Source organism: Loxodonta africana, chromosome 3, assembly GCF_030014295.1.
Source record: "Loxodonta africana isolate mLoxAfr1 chromosome 3, mLoxAfr1.hap2, whole genome shotgun sequence".
In the NCBI taxonomy this organism is placed as follows: domain Eukaryota; kingdom Metazoa; phylum Chordata; class Mammalia; order Proboscidea; family Elephantidae; genus Loxodonta; species Loxodonta africana.
In genome coordinates this window covers 104,652,476-104,675,499 of record NC_087344.1, presented here as the reverse complement: position 1 = coordinate 104,675,499, position 23,024 = coordinate 104,652,476, and the positions used below count along the sequence as shown (strand labels likewise).

The 23,024-nt window shown below is 38.6% G+C and overlaps 1 protein-coding gene across 1 annotated transcript in view; it reads right to left on the bottom strand.

Annotated features, from left to right (window-relative positions):
- UBE2U (ubiquitin conjugating enzyme E2 U) overlaps positions 1-18,364 on the bottom strand; it is a 77,861-nt gene extending 59,497 nt beyond the window's left edge. The window contains exons 1-4 of the mRNA XM_064279956.1: positions 18,226-18,364; positions 16,070-16,151; positions 14,815-14,907; positions 6,229-6,323 (exon numbers count right to left, since the gene is read on the bottom strand). Of these exons, the coding sequence (XP_064136026.1) occupies positions 6,229-6,323; positions 14,815-14,907; positions 16,070-16,151; positions 18,226-18,291 (336 nt within the window). The 5' untranslated portion in view covers positions 18,292-18,364. The remainder of the gene's footprint in view (positions 1-6,228; positions 6,324-14,814; positions 14,908-16,069; positions 16,152-18,225) is intronic.
- Between the last annotated feature and the right edge of the window lie 4,660 nt (positions 18,365-23,024).

Genomic DNA, 23,024 nt, shown 5'->3' with positions numbered 1-23,024 from the left:
CCCCTTGAGAATGGGAACCAGACAAGGATCCCCTTTACCACCGCTATAATTCAGAATTGTACTGGAAGTCCTAGCTAGAGCAATAAGACAAGAAAGGGAAATAAAGGGCATCTAAATCAGTAAGGAAGAAGTAAAACTATCCCTATTTGCAGATGGTATGATCCTATACACAGAAAATCCCAGCGATTCCACAAGAAAGCTATTGGGACTAATAAAAGGATTCAGCAAAGCAGCAGGGTACAAGATTAACATACAAAAATCAGTTGGATTCCACTACACTAACAAAGAGAACTCTGAAAAGGAAATCAGGAAAGGGATACCATTTACAATAGCTCCCCCCCAAAAATAAAATATTTAGGAATAACTCTAACTAGGAACATAAAACACTTATACAAAGAAAACTATAAAACACTCCTGCAAGAAGCCAAGAAAACTTCATAAGTGGAAAAACATACCATACTCATGGGTAGGAAAACTAAACATTATGAAAATGTCAATATTACCCAAAGTAATCAATAGATATAATGCAATCCCAACCCAAATTCCAACAACATTCTTTAACAAGATGGAAAAAAATAATCATCAATTTTATATAGAAAGGAAAGAACCCCTGATAAGTAACGCATTATCAAAAAAGAAGAACAAAGTAGGAGGCCTCACACTCCCTGATCTCAGAACCTACTATACAGCCATGGTAGTCCAAACAGCCTGGCACTGGTACAATCATAGACACATAAATCAATGGAAGAGATCTGAGAACGCAGAAGTAAATTCATCCTCCTATGGACACCTGATCTTCAACAAAGGGTTGAACTCCATTAAATGGAGGAAGAGAAAGTCTCTTCAACAATTGGTGCTGGTAAAATTGGACGTCTATTTCCAGAAAGATTAAATAGGATCCATACCTCACACCATACACAAATGGAAACTCAAAATGGATCAAAGACCTAAATCCAAAACCTAAAACTCTAAAGATGATGAAAGAAAACACAGGATAACACTAGGAGCCCTAATCGATGTCGTAAATAGAGTATTAAGCATAACTAAAAATACACAAACTCCAGAAGATAAACTAGATAACTGAGACCTCCTAAAAATTAAACGCTTATGCTTATCAAAAGACTGAGAGAGTAAAAAGCGAACCTATAGAGCCGGAAATAATCTTTGGCAACGACATAGCTGATAATGTTTAATCTCTAAAATATATAGAAAACTTCAACAACAAAAAGACAAACAATCCAATCATAAAATGGGCAAAGGATGTGAACAGACACTTCACCAAAGAGGACGTTCAGGTGGCCCAAAAAACAGATGAAAATATGCTTACAATCATTAGCTGTTAGAGAGATGCAAATCAAAACTATGATGAGATACCATTTCACCCCTGCAAGAATGGCCCTGATCAAAAAAAATAAAAATAAAAACAATAAATGCTGGTGAGGTTGTGGGGAATTGGAAAATTTATACACTGCTGGTATGGATATCAAATGGTACCACCACTATGGAAAATGATATAGCACTTCCTTAAAAAGCTAGAACTAGAAATACCATATGATCCAGCAATCCCACTCCTACAAATATATCCTAGAGAAATAAGAGCTGTCAAATGAATACCCATGTGCACACCCATGTTCACTGCAGCATTATTCACAATAGCAAAAAGACGGAAACAACCCAAGTGCCCATCAACTGATGAATGGATAAACAAACTATTGTATATACACACAATGGAATACTATGCAACACAAATCCGCAAAACATCTTACGACATGGATGAATCTGCAGGACATTATGCTGAGTGAAATAAGGCAATCACAAAAGGACAAATATTGTAGGAGACCACTGTTATAAAAAGTCAAGAAAAGGCTTACCCACAGAAAGAATCAATCTTCGATGGTTACCAGGGAGCGGGCGGAAATCACTAACTAGGTAGTAGACAAGTATAAACTTTGGTGAAGGGAAAGGCAATACACAATATAGGGGAAGTGAGCACAACTTGACCAAGGCAAAGGAAGACACTGAGAGGAATGAAAAAAAAAAGGCAACCACAGTAAATACTAAAATATATATAACCCTATGACAACAGTAAAAACAAATAATAATTTACAAGCAGATACATAGGTAGATACGTATACTGAATAAGGGTAGGAGGGAGTGTAGGAGTGAGTGTTCATGTAGATATATAGGTTTAGCTGTGGATATTTTTACATACATATTTGTATGTGCAGTATGGATATTCATGTATATATATACACACACACACACACAAAGTAGAGCACACATGGGGCACAGTCATAGAAGCTTCCTAGATACAAACAAACACCTCAAGGGACAGAGTTGCTGGGGCTGAGGGCTAGACATGGTCTCGGGGGACATCTAGGTCAATTGGCCTAACACAGTTCATAAAGAAAAGTTTCTACATCCTACTTTGGTGAGTAGCTTCTGTGATCTTAAAAGCTTGTCAGAGATGGTATAAAATATAACTGTTGGTCTCATCTGGTCCAGAGCAAAGGTGAATAAAGAAAACAAAAACACATGGAAGCAATTAGCTCACAGGACTGATGGCCCACATGAACCACAGCCTCACTAGCCTGAGGCCAGAAGAACTAGATGGTGCCCTGCTACCACCACCGACAGCTCTGACCAGGCTCACAATAGAGGGTCCTGGGCAGAGCAGGAGAAAAATGTAGAACAAAATTCAAATTCACAAAAAAGACCAGACCTACTGGTCTGACAGAAACTGGAGGAGCCCCTGAGACTATGGCCCCTAAACACCCTTTTAACTCAGAACTGAAACCACTCCTGAAGTTCACGTTTCAGCCAAATGTTAGACAGGTCTATAAAACAACACTAGAGAAGAACAGGCTCCTTAGAACAATCGAGTATATGAGACCAAATGGGCAACACCTGCCCAAAATCAAGGACAAGAAAGCAGGAAGGGGTAGGAAAACCAGACCAGTGGACACTGGGAACCTGGGGTGGAAACGGGGAGAGTGCTGGCACTTTGCTGGTATTACAATCAATGTCATGAAACAATTACTATATAAATTTATTGAATGGAAAACTAATCTGCTCTGTAAACTTTCACCTAAGCACGAAAAAAGTTAAAAAAAAAAAAAAAAGCAAAAAACCAAGATGAATTAGGTCTCTTCCCTGACCTTGGGGAGCTTGGAGTCCAATGGGGGAAGACTGATGAGAAAACAATATATACATTACAGTACTGTTGTCAGGTGTTTTCAAGTTGATTTCAACTCATAGTGACCCTATATGACACAGTAGAACAGCCCCGTAGGAATTTTTTTTTTGCTGTAATCTTTATGGTAGTAGATTGCCAGATCTTTCTCTTGTGGAGCCGATAGGTGGGTTTGAACTGCCAACCTTTCTGTTAGCAGCTGAGCATTGAACAGTTGCACCACCAGGGCTCCTTATTACAGTATTAAAGTGCTCTGGTAGAAGACTGCTTAGGGTCCCATTGGATAGGTGGCAAAGGGAACCCTGAACCCCGCCCACCCCTCAAAAAGCCATCAATTCTACTTAGGAAATCAGGAAAGACGTTCCGGAGGAGGGCTTATTTGACCAGACTCTTACAACGTAAGCAGCTGCTTGCCAGACAGACTGAGGAGGAGGGAAGGAGAAAATGGGTTACTAGTCAGACAGGGCACTGGACTGAGCACTTTGTAACTTTAGAGTCTAGAATTTACAAACGCTTTTAGACTTTAACTAAACCAAACAGTGTGATCAAAAAAAAAAAAAAAAAAAAAACCCATGAGGATATAAATAGGAATGGGTTGCATGGTGTGTTACCCAGAGTTTGAAGCCCAGGTGTGAGGAGAGGCAGGTTATCATATGTCATGCTGAGGAATTTGCACTTAATCCTGTAGACAATGAGGAAATCACTGGAGGATTTTATACAGAAACACAAAAGAAAAGATCAGAAGGAAATGTCAGTAACAGCAGGGCTAGGGGTTTTTTTTTTTATGTTTACTGGTTTTTCTTTTCTTTTCCGTTATCTTAAAAATCTTCCATAATGTAGGCATATTTGTTTTATAAGTTTACTTGAAAAATAAAACAACTATGCCATCTACTGGGCCTACAGGATCTATTTGGCAACACTTTGTTCTCACTTTACATTACTATTTAAAAGCAATAATGACCCAATATTAACTAGCTTTTATTGAGTTCATTCTACTTACTTTACATGCATTAATTCATTCAATCCTCAGAACAGTCATATAAGGTAGCTACTAGTAATAGCCCAATTTTATAGATGAAGAAGTTGAGGCATGCAAAGTGAAGACACTTATCCACGGGTCCAAAGATACTAAGTGGCAGAACCAGGATGTGAAGCAAAGCAATTTAATCTCAGACACCCAAAGATACCTTTTTAAAAATTATTCTGCAATTCAAAATTTTCACCAGCTCATACTGGCTTGCCCTCACTCACTACATTTTGGGAAAATTCAGTTTTACTATTCGTAATCATTAAGGTTGGGTGTCAACTTGGCTGGGCCATGATTCTCAGTGGCAGTTATAATGTAGTGCGGCAGTCGTATAATGACGTAATCACCTCCATGATAAGATCTAATGTGATCACCTCCATGATGGAATCTGCTGTGAGTAGCCAATGAGTTGAAAAAGAGTTTCCTTGGGGTGTGGCCCACTTCCAACATAGGTAGACTCTCTGGCAAGGCTTATGGGCTTTTGCTTGCTCTGGATCCTGAAGCTGACTTCTGTACCTCTGACCTCTGGTTCTTGGAACTTGTGCTAGCATCTTACCTGCCGTCTTGCCTGCCAATCCTGGGATTCATCCGTCTCCACAGCCTATGAGCCAGAGCTCTGCTGTCTGACCTGCTGATCTTGGGTTTGCCAACAACTGCAGCTACTTGAGTCAGGAGAAGCCTCCAGCCTCGCTCATGGACTTGGGATTTTCCAGCCTCTACAACCATGTGAGCCATTTCCTTGATATAAATCTCTCTCTATACATATATTTGGAAACCCTGGTGGTGTAGTGATTAAGTGCTATGGCTGCTAACCAAAAGATCTGCAGTTCGAATCTACCAGGTGCTCCTTGGAAACTCTATGGGGCAGTTTAGTTGGAATCGACTCGACAGCAACGGATTTGGTGTATATATATATGCTTTGCTGGTTTTGCTTCTTTAGAGAACCCAATCTAAGACACTATTCTTGTGGCAGACCCTAGTTTATGTAGAAGAGACAAGAGTATGACCCATCTACATATCACATTTACGTCCTTTAAGTCTTTGTTCAAATACCTCCTTCCCTGAACAAGACCTGTCACAGGTAGATGCTCAATATATATTTGCTCAATATATGAATAAATGTTAAATCCTTAAAGAAGATTAAATTTTATTCAGTATGCTCAGATGACTAACCAGAAAATTAGTATTAGTTTATTTTCAAAAATAAGAAATGGAATTTTGTATCATTTTCGGTGGTTGATAAAATTCAATTAAGCCAGAATACTTTATTCTCAAACTATTCCAGGTAATTAAATTTAATATTTTATCTTTGGATATTATCAATAAATAGGTCAATGGATAGAATATCACCGAGCTGGGTGTTATTTGCCAAAGTGAGTGCCACTGAAATAATTTATTCTAGTATCAGATGAGAAAGGAGGCTCTTTGAGGGTCAGGAATAACAACAATGAGGCATACCTCAGAGGGCGGCTGACCCAGTGAGTAAAGGAGCCGTTCTGGAAACAGTCATCTACTTGAGAGGAGAAGAAGTCGTTGGTTTAATTGCTCACTGGGTTTGATGTGAAAATTTATAAGCTAATACTGTCGAAAATAAAGAATGAAGCCAAATATTTTGAGTTGTCACTTTTCACCTCTTTGAGGAAGACATAGTCCATGATTGAAGAAAGATCTAAAAGAACTTTTCAGTATTAAGCAGTAGAGTTAGGAGCCAAAAGAAAACCCAGGACTATATTTCTAGAATTAAAACTATCTAGACAATTATTTTCTTCTTTTATAAAATATGTATTCTCCAGTTGTTAAGAACCTTAACTATAAATTTCACTTTCAAATGATTGTCCTTAAAATTCCAGTTCTATTTCATAGCCTTGATGTAGAAAGTTACTAATTTAAATAAGCTTTCTCTAATCATTTAAACATTTACATATGTTTGTGCATTGTATTCCTTATAGTTCGAGTAATTGGAGTAACTAAAAGTATTAATGAGAACATTATATTAATCTGTTCTTACCTGGAGGGTAAGTAAGATGCTGCTCAATTTATAGCTTGTATCCCACTGATTAGGGTCATCCAAAAAATCTATACAGGGCCGACCAGTATATCTGTCTACTGTATTAAAATAAAATATTAATATTGATACATATCAGTATGATTTAAAACTTATGAACATCAAGCAATCATATGCAAAATTAGAAAGCAAATGACAAGCCAGAAAAATTATTTACAACAAATAAGAGCATGGACACTGGTGTCAAATACACACAGATTTGAACCCTAGCTCCCCCACCAATTGATGGTGAGCAATTAACTTCTTCCTTTTGCTTTAGCTGCTTGACATTCGTGAGCAAGTTTCAGACTCTCCTTTGACACCTATCTTGGTCTTTTTTTCTTTCCTTCCTGTCTTTTCAATGACCTCTTCCTTCCTTCATGTATGATGTCCTAGATGTCATTCCACAACTCATCTGGTCTTCAGTCACTAGTGTTCAATGAGTCAAATCTATTCTTGAGATGGTCTCTAAATTCAGGTGGGATATACTGAAGGTTGTATTTTGGCTCTTCTGGACTTGCTCTGATTCTCTTCAGTTTCAGCTTGAACTTGCATATGAGCAATTGATGGTCTGTTCCATAGTCAGCCCCTGGCCTTCTTCTGACTGATGATATTGAGCTTTTCCATAGTCGCTTTCCACAGATGTAGTCAATTTGATTCCTGTGTGGCACATCTGGCCTCACCAGATGTATATAGTTGCTGTTTATGTTGGTGAGAGGAGGTATTTGCATTGAAGAAGTCATTGGTCTTGCAAAATTCTATCATTCAATCTCCGGCATTGTTTCTGTCACCAAGGCCATCCTTTCACCATACCTATTCGATCTGTATGCTGAGCAAAAAATCCAAGAAGCTGGACTATATGAAGAATAATGGGGCATCAGGATTGGAGGAAGACTCATTAACAACCTGCATGATGCAGATGACACAATCTTGGTTGCTGAAAGTGGAGAGGACTTGAAACACTTACTAATGAAGATCAAAGACCACAGCCTTCAGTATGGATTGCACCTCAACATAAAGAAAACAAAAATCCTCACAACTGGGCCAATAAGCAACATCATGATAAATGGAGAAAAGATGGAAGTTGTCAAAGATTTCATTTTACTTGGATCCACAATCAACAGCCATGGAAGCAGCAGTCAAGAAATCAAATGACGCATTGCATTGGGTAAATCTGCTGCAAAGGACCTCTTGAAAGTGTTGAAAAGCAAAGGTGTCATCGTGAAGACTAAGGTGCACCTGACCCAAGCCATGGTATTTTTAATCACATCATATGCATGTGAAAGCTGAACAATGAATAAGAAAGACGGAAGAAGAATTGACACCTTTGAATTGCGGTGTTGGCAAAGAATATTGAATATACCATAGGCTGCCAAAAGAACAAACAAATCTGTCTTGGAAGAAGTGCAACCAGAATGCTCCTCAGAAGCAAGGATGGCGATACCACATCTTACAAACTTTGGACATGTTGTCAGGAGGGATCAGTTCCGGGAGAAGGACATCATGCTTGGCAAAGTATAGGGTCAACAGAAAAAAGGGAGACCCCCAATGAGGTGGATTGACACAGTGGCTGCAACAATGAGCTCAAGCATAACAACAATTGTAAGGATGGCGCAGGACTGGGCAGTATTTCGTTCTGTTGTGCATAGGGTCACTGAATCAGAACCAACTCGATGGCACCTATCAACAACAATTAACTTTACCTCTCCAGGTCTCAGTTTCATGATATGTGAAATGGAGATATGATAAGTACCTAGCATATAGTTCACTGTAAAGAATCAATAAAATAAAATATATGAATGTGCCTAGCATATAGTGAATCCTCAAAAAAGATAGCTATTATTAGCAATATTATTAATGTATAAATAATTTTATAAATGAATAATAAAAACACTTAAACTCCAATAGAAAACCCTTGCAATAAAAAGGCAAGAACTGAGATGACATTTTTGAAAAAGAGAAGCAAAAAAGAGAGGTCTTTGGTTTACTATATTACATGGCATTTGTGTGAGAGTTCCAAAATTGAGGCGCCTAACTCATCGCTATGAGTCGGAATCGACTCTAAGGCACTGGATTTGGTTTTTTGGCTTTTTTAACTCGTATCAAAATGGCTTGCCAAGGACTAAGCCTCTACTCCATCTTAGCTTTTGCTTATTTCCCCTGCGACCTTCAAACCCTTAGTCAGACTTAAGTATATAAGAAAGGATTTCCCCTGCAACCATCAAACTCTTAGATGAACTTAAGTATATAACAAAGGAAATGTTTTTTCTCTGTGGTGAAATTATGGAAAGAATGGTCCTGAGGGTAATGACACAATACCCTTATCAGGAAACCCCCCAGCAGCCCTCAGGAAATATTTTAAGATAATTACCTTGTGACCACCCTGTAAAACCTCCCTTAGCCATGTATTTAAACTAATCAATCCAAATAGCCCACATTCATGTTTGCAACCAATCATTGTATTGAGCCCATGTTTGTGTCTCCAATCAACCACTGTAAAGTCCTCTCTTTGAACTGTCCCACCTCCTACTTATCTAATCTTGCAACTTCCAATCAGAATGTAGTATTTTACCCCATAAATATGCCTCTGTGATGCCACCATTTTGGAATATTTGGTTTTATTTCATAAGATAAGACGTGTCCCTGGTTCGACCTATCTTGAACCTCAATAAATCTCCTTGCTTTTATTTTTAACAGAATATGTATTGTTCTCACTCATTGATACATTGTAAAATGACAATAATATAATAAATATTGGTGGGCCACAAGATAAGACAGACAGAAAAATACAATAAAAGAATTTAAAAACAAATCCTTGTATGTATTAAAATTGTTATATGTTAAAAGCAAAATTATGAATCAGTGGTGAAAAAAATGATTATCAATAAATGGTACAAAAAAGCATTACACAAACTACTCATTATCTTCCAGTATCTACTCTCTTTCTTCCTCTGTAATAAGAAACACCACCTCCTTCTTGCCCTCCATGGTTGAACACATGGTTACCCTGACTGTTTTTCCCAGTCTCCCCTCTAGCTAGATGTGGCCATACAACTAAGTTTTAATAATGGAATACAAGCAGAAGTGAAGTGTACAACTTCTGGATCATGGTTTCTTAAGGAAGCTGTTTTGCCTGTCTCACTCTTTTTCTTCCCCTTATCACAGGGCTGAAAATGGTGACAAACAGAGTAAATGCCTTAGACCCAGAAATGGAAGCCACATGTTGAGGATGGCAGAACTTCTGTGCTAGCCCTGGTCTATTATATTAGATCGAAAGAATATGAAGAAGCTTGGCCTATTCCCTAACAGAGTTAATGAACTAATTCAGTATTTGAAAAAAAGGGGGGGGGGGGAAGGGAATTAAATATGGAAAATAAAACTAAAATGACTATTTGATTTTGGTGAAGGATCATTAAAGCTAAAGAGAGCTAAAGAAATCTCAAAGGACTAGACTGTCTTAGTTATCTAGTGCTGCTACAACAGAAATACTACAAGTGGCCAGTTTTAACAAATAGGAGTTTATTTTCTTGCAGTTCAGGAGACTACAAATCTGAATTCAGGGTGCTGGCTATAGGGAAGGAAGGTTCTCTCTGTCAGCTGTGGGGGAAGATCCTTGTCTCTTTCCAGCTTTTCAGCTTCTATTGCTTGGTTCCTCTGTGATCATATCACATGTATCTTCCCCTCAAAGAAGTGCTTGTAAGAATAATAGCATGCTTTTTTTTTAATTGATAAAAATTTCCCCAAAGTTTCAATGCCCAGAATTGTAGTATTAGAATGAGTACTTTATTTATACATTCTGGCGGGGGTGTAAATAACATCACCAAAAGGCAATTTGGCTTTATGTATCCTTAGACTTAGAACTACACATAACTATCTTTTGGAGTTTAAGGGCTAATAAATAACACCCTTTCTGTCTCTCCCAAGTTCATATATAATTTAATAGACCAAAGTGTTGAAAGATGGAAGTAAAAACATCAGCTTTGTGGTATGTAAAATTGATGTGGAGAACACATTTCAATCGAGCGCCACAAAAGTTGAACTGATTTGATCTTAACTCCCAAGCTGAAGGCCTGATTCCTAAATTTCCTTCCAAGCAACAGAGACTTCAGCCACCTATTTTAAGGTCAGGTGGTTTGGAAAGAAAGTGTGTTGAGAATGTGCTGAATTCCGAGCTTAATTCCCTCCCCTATCTCCCTGAGCATATAAGTCACCTCTCAGGGAGGAGTGTGTGAGGCAGATAAAAGCAATCACAAGTTTTTCCATATTTTTCCCTCCTAAAGAGGGAAACTATGACTTACCCATGACTAAACATGTTGCCATCAAGTCGATTTCGACTCATAGCAACTTACATTAAAAAGACAGGAAGCAAAGAAAAGACCAAAATGGATGTGAGAAGAGACTCTGAAACTTGTTCTTGAACATCGAGTAGCTGAAGCAAAAGAAGGAAATGATGAAGTAAAAGAGCAGAACAGAAGATTTCAAAGGGCAGCTAGAGAAGACAAAGTAAAATATTATAAAGACATGTGCAAAGCCCTAGAGAAAGAAAACCAAAAGGGAAGAACACACTCAGCCTTTCTTAAGCTAGAAGAGCTGAAGAAAAAAATTCAAGCCTCGAGTTGCAATAGTGAAGGATTCTATGAGGAAAATATTAAATGATGCAGCAAGCATCAGAAGAAGATGGAAAGAATACACAGCATCGCTATACCAAAAAGAATTGGTTGAGATTCAACCATTTCAGGAGGTAGCATATGATCAGAAACCAATGGTACTGAAGGACTAGTCCGAGCTGCATCAAAGGCACTGGTGAAAAACAAGGCTCCAGGAATTGGTGGAGTAACAATTGAGATGTTTCAACAAACAGTTGCAGCACTGGAAATGCTCACTCATCTATGCTAAGAAATTTGGAAGACAGCTACCTGGCCAACCGACAGGAAGAGATGCTTATTCCCAAGAAAGGTGAACGAACTGAATGCAAAAATTATCCAACAATATCATTAACATCACATACAAGCAAAATTTTGCTGAAGATCATTCAAAAGCCACTGCAGCAGTATATCAACAGGGAACTGCCAGAAATTCAAGCAGAATTCAGAAGAGGACGTAGAACCAGGGTTTCCATTGCTGATGTCAGATGGATCCTGGCTAAAAGCAGAGAATACCAGAAGGATGTTTACCTGTGTTTATTGACTAAACAAAGGCATTTGACTGTGTGGATCATAACAAATTATGGATAACATTGCAAAGAATGGGAATCCCAGGACATGTGTTAATTGTGTTCATGAGGAACCTATACATAGATCAAGAGGCAGTCATTCAAACAGAACAAGGGGATACCCCAGGAAAGGTTGGGGGTTCAACCCACCAGCCACTATATGAGAGAAAAGTGTGGTAGTCTGCTTCCCTAAAGATCTGTCTTCGAAGAAGTGCAGCCAGAATGCTCATTAGAAACCAGGGTGGAGAGACTACATCTCACATACTTTGGACATGTTATCAGGAGGGATTAGTCCCTGGAGAAGGACATCACACTTAGTAAAGTAGAGGGTCATTGAAAAAGAGGAAGACTCTCAAGGAGATGGATTGACACAGTGGCTGCAACAATGGGCTCAATCGTAACAATTGTGAGGATGGTGCAGGACCCAGCAGTGTTTCTTTCTGTTGTACATAGGGTAGCTATGAGTCAGAACCAACTTGACGGTACCTAACAACAACAATAACAAAGAGGGGAAAGGAGCCCTGGTGGCACAGTGGTTAAGCACTCAGCTGCTAACCAGAAGGTTGGTGGTTCAACCCACCAGCCACTCTGTGAGAGGAAAATGTGGTAGTCTGCTTCCCTAAAGATTACAGCCTTGGAAACCCTATGAGGGAGTTCTACTCATAGGGTCGCTATGAGTCAAAGGCAACAGGTTTTGTGTAAACAGGGCAAGTTCCCTCTACTCTTACAGAAACGGGAAGGGTGAGGACTGGGGGATAAGTAAAACCCAGTGCAATCCAGTAATTCCACTCCTAAATATCTATTTCATGCAAATAATGGCACATATAGAAAACAAAATTTTTATTATAAATTTCATTTTATCCTTTTAAAATGTACTTTAATGACAAAAGTAATAATGTGTTTGGGAAAAAATTAGAATTACATAAAACAAAATATGAATATTTTCCTGCCTACTAATGCCACTCTTCAAAGTAATTCATGGTTTGGTCTATTCAAGTGCTTTTTTCATTTAACAGCAAGCTGTGAACATATTTCCATATATACATATCTATTCAAAAAATACTTGAGCACTGCCAGGCAATAAAGATTCTAGAGATGTAGCAATGAACAAAAGTCTAGCCCTCATAAATTTTCCTTATTCTGGTTATAACAATTACACATGGCTCTAGGATATTGTACTTATAAATTATTACATTAATGAACACTGAGGTTATTCCCATTTTTCTCTATTTCCAACATTGCTCTTAGAAATAAATATCTTTACATATATCCTATTCTTGCACGCTTGTGTTAGTCTACAGAACAGCTTTATGAACATGGTATTACGGGGATTTAGGGCTATATTCCTTTTAAATCTGATTGGAAACTTCCCAAGAAAGTTATACTAAGGTCTTCATTATGTCAGAGGACCCATGTCTGCCCACCTCTACTGAAATGGTAGTTATTATCCTTTAACATTTTGTAAACATAAATGATGAGTAACAGCATTTTTTGTTTTACTTTGCATTTATTGTCTTAGTAGTGAGCTTGAATATCTTTTTACACTTATTTTTATATATGTTTCTTCTATCAAATGTTTGTTTATAGCTTTTATCCATTTTTCTATTACCTTATGTCCTTTTTCTTATTCATTCACAAGTGCTATTTATATGTTATAGGTGCTCTGTTTTGTGCATTGCAAATATTTTCCCTCAGTTTGTGAAAGTCAATGTCTTTTATTTTTGTTTACCATGCCTTTGGCTGGGGGGTAATGCTTCGGGACTTAGTCTCAACAATGGATTCTTAGATATGATACTGAAAGCACAAGCAACAAAAGACAAAACAGATATATATGATCTCATCAAAATTTGAAACTTCTGTACATCAAAGAACTTTTTTTACAAAGTGAAGAGACAACCTAGAGACTGGGATAAAATTTTGGGAACTATCTATCTGATAAGCATTTATATCTAGAATATAAAAAGAGCTCATACAACTAAACAAGGAAATGACAAACACCCAATTTAAAAAATGGGCAAAAGATCTAAACAGACATTTCACTAAAGAGGATATACAAATGGCCAACAAGTACATGAAAAGATGTTCAATGTTGTTAGCCACTAGGGAGATGCAAATCGAAACTACAATGATATCACTTTACTTCCACTAGGATGGCTATGATTTTAAAAAAAAGGAAAAGAAAAGAACAAATGTTGGTGAGGATATAGAGAAATTGGAATCCTCATCCCTTGCTGGTGGGAATGCAAATGATACAGCCATTGTGGAAAAGAGTTTGGCAGTTCCTCAAGAAGCTAAACATAAAGCTACCATATGACCCAGCAATTCCACAATTAGGTATATACCCAAGAGATTTGAAAGCAGCGACACCAGCAGATACATGTACCCCAGTATTCATTGCAGCACTATTCACAATAGCAAAAAGGTAGAAACCCAAATACCTATCAACAGATTAACAAAATGTGGTATATACATACAATGGAATAGTACTCTACCATAAAAAGAAATGAAACCCCGATACATGGATGAACCCTGAAAATATTACACTGAGTAAAATAAGTCAATCACACAAGGACCCATATTGTATGATCTCACTAATATGATGTACCAAGTTTATGGAGATCGGAGCTTAGTAGTGGTTACCAGGAGTGGGAGGGAGGGATAATAGGGGGAAATTATTGTTTAGGAAGTGCTGAGTTTTTATTTATGGTGATGGAAAATTTGGCTAAGGATATTGGTGATGATAGTACATGGATCGATGAAATCGATCTCTCTGGATTGTTTAAGTGAAAAATGTTGAGTTGGCAAATGTGTTATCTATATTTTTACAATAAAAAAAAGAAAGTTTATGTAGTTTTACATGTCATGCTTTTCTCATGGTGTCTGGGTTTTATAGTACTTAGGCCCTCCTCACAAGCTCATAAGAAAGTCTATCGGATTTTCTTCTTTTTTAAAAGAATTTAAAATTTGGGGGGTTTTGATCCATCAGGAATTCACTTTGTACATAACTTGAAGTAGCAAATTAACTTTTTTGTAAAAGATTTGCCCAATGCATCATTTTTATAGTAATGAAAGATTGGATCCAACATAAATATTGAAAAATAGGGAAATGGTTACATTTATCATTCAGTCATTAAAGATGACCTTTTGAAGAATGTTTAATAATGCAGGAAAAGACTTGGTGATTGTTAATGTCTTCTGACTTCTCATATTTTCCACAACGATCATGCTTACTTTTATAATCATAACAAAGCTGTTAAAAAGGAACACGGCTAGTAAACATTAATAAATAACAAGAATAATAGGGATGCAGGCACTAATGATTTTCATTGGATGCTTACCATTTGGATGAAAAGGAATTGTTCTAAATTTGACATCTGGGGGGACCAAATTGTATTCCAATGTAAAATTTATTGACAGTTGGAAAAATAATCCTATAATATAGAAATAAACATTTTTACTAAAGTGTCATGTTATACTTGATTAACACTATATAGCCTCTTCCCATAGCCTCCCCACTGTCCTTAGAGTTTTATTTTTAAGTAAACTGAATCACACTCTTTCCTATTTAAAGACCTTTATTGACTTTTAGAAGCCCTGGTGACTAGTGGTTAAGAGCTACGGCTGCTAACCTAAAGGTCAGCAGTTCAAACCCACCAGCCGCTCCTAGGAAACCCTGTGACGCAGTTCTGCACTGTCCTTTGGGCAGCTATGAGTCTGTTTGGTTGATTTTTAAAAACGGTGCATAGACCACTCTGCACCATATAAGAGACTCTTCACAATCTAATCCTACTACATTTTCAACCTATTTCCCACCAGTCCCTTCCACCCACTACCTCAGACCCTCTGATACTCGGTCCCTCTGATACTCCTTCCATTGTGTATCTCATATTGACTGAACTTATCATGTCCAAAACCTGCTGTACCTGTCTTGTCTGTAAGCCTTTTGCCATGCTGTCATATGTCTTTACTTGGCCTGAATTTCCTTCCCCTCCTTTGGAACCTGGCAAAATCTTACTCATTCTCCAGGACTCAACTCAAATGTAACCTCTTTGAGAAGCCATTCCAGACTCTATACACTATTACATTCTGTTCATACTCTGTAATAGCATGTATTGTAATTATCAGCTTATGGTCTGTCTACCCTACCTCACTCAAGAAATCAATTTTAGATTAAAAGTTTATAGTGGCCCAGTATATTTGAAAGTTTGATTTATGGAAATTTTGGGGGGAACAGTAAGATTTTGAAACTGATAGGAATTTTAATAGCTATTCTCTGATTTCATGGAAGATTATTAAAAGCTAGTCTCATTTGATATGTTTTATTTTGCCTACTTCTTAAAAATGTAGTAATATTAAGATTTGGCAGAAAGGAAAATTCTAACCCCAAATTTCCATCAATGTTTACGAATGACAAAAAATAAAAAAGCATATAGTGAAAAGATAATGTGTTAGAATTCCAGAGAATTTATATAATTTATATAATGCAATCTTATACATATAAAAACAACGCAACTTTATTATGCATATAAAGAAGATATGCTAATAGTGGCACAATGACTTTCTAAAAAGTAAATTTGTTTTGAAACCACAAACCATGCCAAACTGAATATTGTAGACCTTCAATTTCGGCTTCCCATTGCATCATATCTTCACTTACAGGAAAGGCAATAATACCCTTTAATTAAAAAAAAAAAAAAGCAGATAGAAAAAGATGATGTATTTATTGATGTTTTGAAAATCAGATACTAGGTTACATTGAATTCCAAAAGTTCTAAATTTTCTTTTCCTGATTGATTTATGTATTTTTGATCTGGGGAGGTATTATATATTTCCTTATTACACAGAAGTTAAGGTGGCTTTCATATATCAATAAATGAAAAATAAATTATAAACATGGAAATCACAAGTGGATTAGAAGTCAAGATTGGGGCATGTGGCTTATACAGTGTTTGTGTAAGTTTACAGTCATTTTAAGATTCAAATTAGAAGAGAAGAGTTGGAAAGCTCATGTTTCTTTGAACATTTTTTAAAGCTATATGAATGCTATATGGAAGGCATGAAGCAAGAAAATTCCCATTTAAAAAAACACAAATGGAAATTACACGTATATATAAAAATAAATTTTTCCTACATTTGATGTATTGTCCCAATGAGAGGGACAAGAAAATATTTCATAGAAATATTATGATCATGCTGAGGAGTATCAAAAAATATTTCTGAGCAACCACATAATTATTAAGTGTGCTGGGTGCTAGTCTGGATAAACCTTTTATCTCTATTATCAACATTATCTATATTTACATATCACTTCAGCCTTCATGGAACTCTCTTTCACCAGAGAATCAGAAAGTTCAGACTGAGCAGAAACAATATCAAATGGTAGGTTCATATGTCTCTGGGATGCTTGTTGTTGGACTCTGTAACTGTTCCTAATGTCTCCAGTGTTGGCTCAGTGGTTAAGAGCTTGGCTGTTAACCAAAACGTCAGCAGTTTGAATCCACCAACCACTCCTTGGAAACCCTGTGGGGGCAGTTCTACTCCGTACTGTAAGATCGCTATGAGTCAGAACACACTGGAGAGCACATAACAACAAAGTCTCCAGTGAAGGCAATGTTTTATGGGAAGGTTGGAAACAGAACAATGCCACTGAACTACACCTAAAAACAACTGTTGGTAGCACTCTATACCCTCCTATGTACTGCTTTCTTCTAATCTTTCCCTTAAACACACCCTCTCCTCCACCTTCCTTTCCTTTTTTTTTTTTTCCTTCGTACTTCACGTGATAAATCAGCCTGCGGCACGCAGACATGTCAGTAAAGCCATCGGTGGCATTAGAGGCATACAGTGTTGCCTTTCGTACTGTTAATCAAGATTAAGGGTTTTAAAGCCAGAAAACCCCGAAATAGAATCCTGGGGCCAAGTCTTTACTGAACTTTTTTGAGGCTTAGGTTTCTGGTAGTTAAAACACTACTTATTTTATAGTATTTTTTTTTTTAATTAGTGAGTGCAAATCCTGCACCTACTAAGCAAAGAAACAAACAAAAAAACAAGCCCGGTGTCGTCGAGTAGATTCCGACTCATAACGACCCTACAGGACACAGTAGAATTGCCCCGGAGGGTTTCCAAGGAGCCGGCTAGTGAATTCAAACTGCGATCTTTTGGTTAACAGTCTGAGCTCTTTAACCACTGAGCCACCAGGGCTTCACTAGTCACTTACTACCTGGCAAACACTGATATTCCAGGCTTATTTTCACACAGGGCCCTGGCGGCGCAGTGGTTAAAGTGCAGGACTGCTAATCGAAAGTTCGACGGTTCAAACCCTCCAGCTGCTCTGCGGGAGAAAATTGTGCGGTCTGCTTCTGTAATGATTCATAGCCTTGGAAACCCTACGGATAAACTCTACGCTGTCCTGCGGGGTCGCTGTGACTTGGAATGACTCAACGGCAGTGGGTTTTGGTTTGGATATGTCCACATAAATTACCCAGTGCAATGTGCTCCATATTGGTAACTGTTATTATTATGATGAAATAACATTATTAAATATAATTTATATACTAGAATTATATATGTATAATATAATATGAAATTATTGTTATTATGAAATCGATTATTATAGTGAAATATATTCATTGAATAACAATACTGTAGTGGCAAATTTGGATTAACTAAATTATGCCTTATGGGCTAAAAACCAGTAAAACTGCTTTTCAGAAGTTATTACCCTTTCCCTCCATGTCCTCAGTACTCACCTTATAATTGTTCTCCATCAACTCCTGGAAGTCTCTTTCAAGCAAGAGGTAAGCTCTGCAGTGCATGATAAAGCGGTACAGGGTCTGGAACTTGTCCCCAAAACTCAGGTTTACTTTGGGGCAGGTGTCTGAAGTTACGGGTCACCCTCCCACAGTTAATTGACTTAAATTACTTGCTTTCTAGAGCCCCCAAATGGCGTGTCTCCCAAGATAAGGTGCTTCTAAGTTTGGGCGTTAACAGTTTCTTTACTCTTAGAACTTCTCTAAAGAGAGAACTTGGAAAGTGCCAAGAAGGAAAACTTGGGCACTTTCTCGTCCCCGGCTTGTCACCGCAGTGCCAGCCACAGGAAACTTGGATGAGCAACTGGGACAACCTCGTGTGTGGAGCGTTGGTGCGTGAATAGAGAGGTGGGCGTGAAAAGTGTTACGAGTGAGGCGGTCAGAGAACAGTGTCTTCGCTTCACAGGTGTAAGCTTGTCTCTGTTTAGCAGGAGGAAGCAAATCGGTTGCCGAGCAACAGGCCCCTGTGGGAAAGCGGAGAGAAAGAGGCGGGAGTTTGTCAGCCTGTCATCAAGTCAGCGACAGGGGGCAGGCCTCTGGCTACGTCTCCAGCCAATCCGCCAACGGTTTCATTTTGAAAGGCCAATGAGATCCGTTGTCAAGGAGACACCGCCCCCACCCAGCCCTACGATTTTGACTCCAGGTTTTTACGCTACTTGCGTGTTTTTGTGTAGAGGGTTGGAGATCCAGGACCCAGTGTACGAGTCACAGAAGCTGCGCCTTCACCCAAGGTCCCTCTCCTTTGACTATTAGGGACTATCAGATACTAAGTGACTAACAGGTGCAGGACTTCGCTCACTAATAACAGTATCTTCATTTAAATGGCGAATTACAGTGCAAAGTACGTTCACATACTTCATGATGTCCTTGAATCCTACAGTTACCCTGGAATAGTGCTCTAAAAGAGTGAACAGCTTAAAATCTCTGATTCCCATCTCTTGTCCCAGAGCTTTTGCTCAGACTGGTTCCTTTTACTTGGAAATTACAGCATTCCTTCCTCCTCCCCTGTGCCCCCTGCCGCAGGTTTTCACTCATCTTTTCACTCCACGACTCCTTATGGAATTCCCTAAAACTGGACTGTTGTTGTTGTTAGGTGCCGTGGATTCATAGCGACCCCATGTGACAGAGTAGAGCTGCCCGATAGGGTTTTCTACGCTATAATCTTTTCCATTTTTCTGGTAATCTTTTCCCGCAGAGACGCTGGGTGGACTGGAACAGTCAACATTTTGCTTAGCAGAGGAGCACTTAAATGCTGCGCCACCAGGGCTTCTTATGTAGTACTTTAGTGAAATGAAAATGTAATTGTTAGATTCGTACATGATCCAAAAAATCTCTATTATCAGCCCTGACCTCTCATCAGGACTTTAGTATAACCAATTGCCTGGTTATCACCCAGCTCTTCCTAAGACAGTTGGAACTCAAGATGTCAGAAAACAGGCTGATTACCTTTCCCTCCAACCTGGCTTCTGTGGCAGAATTTTACCGTTTCTCAAACCGGAAACTCAAAGTTAGCTCTGACTGCTTTTCTTACTCATGACTCACCATCATTCACTCACCATGAATGCCACTTTTATTGCGTCTTCTCAAGCCTTATTGCCAATGCCCAAGTTCACAACTTTGTCATCTCTTGCCTGGAACACAAACTGTATAAATACACTCCCATATGTCTATGTATGTGCGTACGGGCTTTTTTTTTTTTTTTTTTTTGAGAAGAGGGGCCATAGCATTTACTGTGATGTAGGAAGCTTAAAAAAAAAAAAAAACCACCCACTCCAGAGTTGACTAAGGATCCCTGGTGGCACAACGGTTAAATGCTCAGCTGCTAACTGAAAGGTTGGTGGTTCAAAGCCACCCAGTGGCTCCATGGGAGAAAGACCTGGGCAATCTACTCCCTTAAGGATTTACAGCTTAGGAAACCCTATGGGGAGTTCTACTCTGTCCTACAGGGACACTGTGAGTCAGAATTGACTAGACAGCACACAACAACAACAGAGTTGAATCCACGCTTCTTAACATGGCAATGCAAAATCTTCCATAATATTGTTCCTTTCTATCCCTTTGTTTATTGATCCCCACTCTGCTTCACACTTCAGGTACCAGCAGTATTGAACTGCTTATCTTTTTCCTGTATGTACCATCTTGCCTAGACCCAAGCCATGTTCTCTACTGGATTTTCTTCCTCTTCTTCCTTACCTGCCTAACCAACTTTTGTTCTTGTTAGGTGCTGTTGAGTCCGTTCCAACTCATAGCAACCCTATGTACAACAGAACAAAACACTGCCCAGTCCTGTGTCATCCTCACAATCATTGTTATGCTTGAGTCCACTTTGCAGCCACTGTGTCAATCCATCTTGTCAAGGGTCATCCAGGAGCCCTGATGGCACAGTGGTTAAGAGATGGGCTGCTAACCAAAAGGTTGGCAGTTCTAATCCACCAGCTACTCTTTGGAAAACCTGTGGTGCGGTTCTACTCTGTCCTATAGGGTTGCTATGAGTTGGAAGCCACTGGAAGGCAACAGGTTTTAAAAATAGGCATAGAGGTTTGAAAACAAAAATGTTGTGCTGTACTTCTTATGGTAGGCAGAATTCTAAGATGGCCTTCAAGATCCCCACCCCCTGCATAGGTCTTAGGATTTTGAATTTGATGGATTTTCCTTCTGTGATTAGGTTATGTTGTAAGGCACAGCTGACTTTAAGAAAGAGATTATCCTGGATGGGCCTGGTCTAATCCAGTCAGTCTTAAAAGGGATTGGCCTTTTCCCGAAGTCAGTGATTTGAAGTATAAGTGGGAGATTCATTTTTGTTAGCTTTGAAACTGAGGGAAACTGAGGCACAGAGAAGGGGCCATTTGTCAAGGAAGGTGGAGAGCCTCTATAAGCTGAGAGTGGCTGCTGGCCAAAAGCCAACAAGAGAATGGGGGCCTTGTTCTACAGCTATAAGGAACTGAATCCTGCTACAACCACAAGAGATTGGAAGAGGACCTGGAGCTCCATCCAGATCAGAATGTAGCCCAGCCAACACCTTGTAAGACTCTGTGCAGAAAACACAGCCAAATCTGATCTATAGAGCCCTGGGCTAATAAGTGGATATTGTTGTAAGATGTTCACTTTGTGGTATTTTGTTACACAGCTGTAGATAATACAACTTCTTATACAGAGCACGCAACTACTGATGGAGATAAGTTATGTGGCAAAAAGTCTTTCACTTGACTGAGCTCGGTTTACCTTGGTTTAGGGTGAAAAGAACTTAGGAACCAGTTAATAGACAGTAATATATGGTTTTAGACAGGGCAATGGGATATGTGTGGGTATGGCATTCTGAAAAATGGAGACCGAACCAATGCTCATGGACAAATTTTCATCATCCTAGGTGAGTATGGCAACTGACGGTGCAATTATTGAACATCGGAAACATTACTGAGGCTTCTGCAGCTTTAACAACCAGGCATCCCCTCCCCCTCTTCTAAAAAATAATCCTTTCCCTCAGGACTTGAACAGATGTTTTCATTTTACTTAAGCTAAAAGACTGTTTTCCTCATCCACCAGGAATATGTACCAGTACAAAGTGTTAACCTCTTTTGGATTTGAACCCCCGTCCTCAAGAGCAAAAGAAGGCTGAGGATCGCCAAATGTCAGCTCAGCTGTGAGAAGTGTTTTAAATCATATTTTGACGTGTGTTATGCTGTTAACTAGAAAACGAAGTGCAGCACACATGCTTCTAGTAACTCTGGTTTCAAATCATATGATCCCTTCTTTGTCTTGAAGACCTTTTGATGTGCATTCCCAATATTGAGTTTCTCTGCTTTTAATAATCTTATATTCCTTCCTCAATATAAATGTCATGAAAAATACTCAATGCTAATCTTCAAAGATCAAACAGGAAGAAAGAGGTGGGCAGCACAGTTCGCTGACTTGAATTCCTGAAATTTCTCATTTAAACATTTTTAGTTTAGCTTACAAAAGGCTCAGCACAAAGAAATGCTTGGTTCCCCTTAAAAATTGAAGTTTTAGGCTTGCCCCAAATTTAAGAATTATATTAATTACAAAGTAAATAGGTCTCTCCCTGTAGAGTATCTTAGCTTTGGGGGCCACTTAATCACTAGTTATGTTTATATTTGTGTTCACCTAACAGAGAGTAATTCAGAATCAATAGATGCTGACTTTTACTACAACATCTTTACTTGGGCTACAGTGACCGACGGCCCCAGCTTGGCTGGGACTGAGGGGTTTCCTGGAACACAGCACTTCATTCAGTGCTAGAAATGAGAGAGTTCCTCACAAACCAGGACTACTGGTCATCCTGACTTGGGCATCAGGGACCTTTTCAGGCTGGGTTTGGGTAAATACCTTTGTGTAGGAGCTGTTTACTTGTTCTTGGAGCTTAATGCTTAAAGAAGGGCTTCAAACCAGTTCATTTGAATGAACCAAAATGAACTAGTTTGAAGCCCTGACTTAAAGGAAACCAATTGAACCCAATTTGTTTTCTGTGACAGGCTGGTGCCCAACCCCCCATAAATAAAATTCTACAATGTAATCCTCAGCATTATGTTAGGACAAGATCCCAGGGATGTCTATGATGAAGGAATGCAGTGCCAGCTTGGCTACTTCACGTGAACTGAAGTGTCCTTGAAGAATCCAAACTCCTTTCATTTCATTTCCCACCTGAGAACACCAGTGTTGAGAGATACTGCATTAAAAAAAAAAAAAAAAAATTTTTTTTTTTTTTTTAAGCGCAACTATGA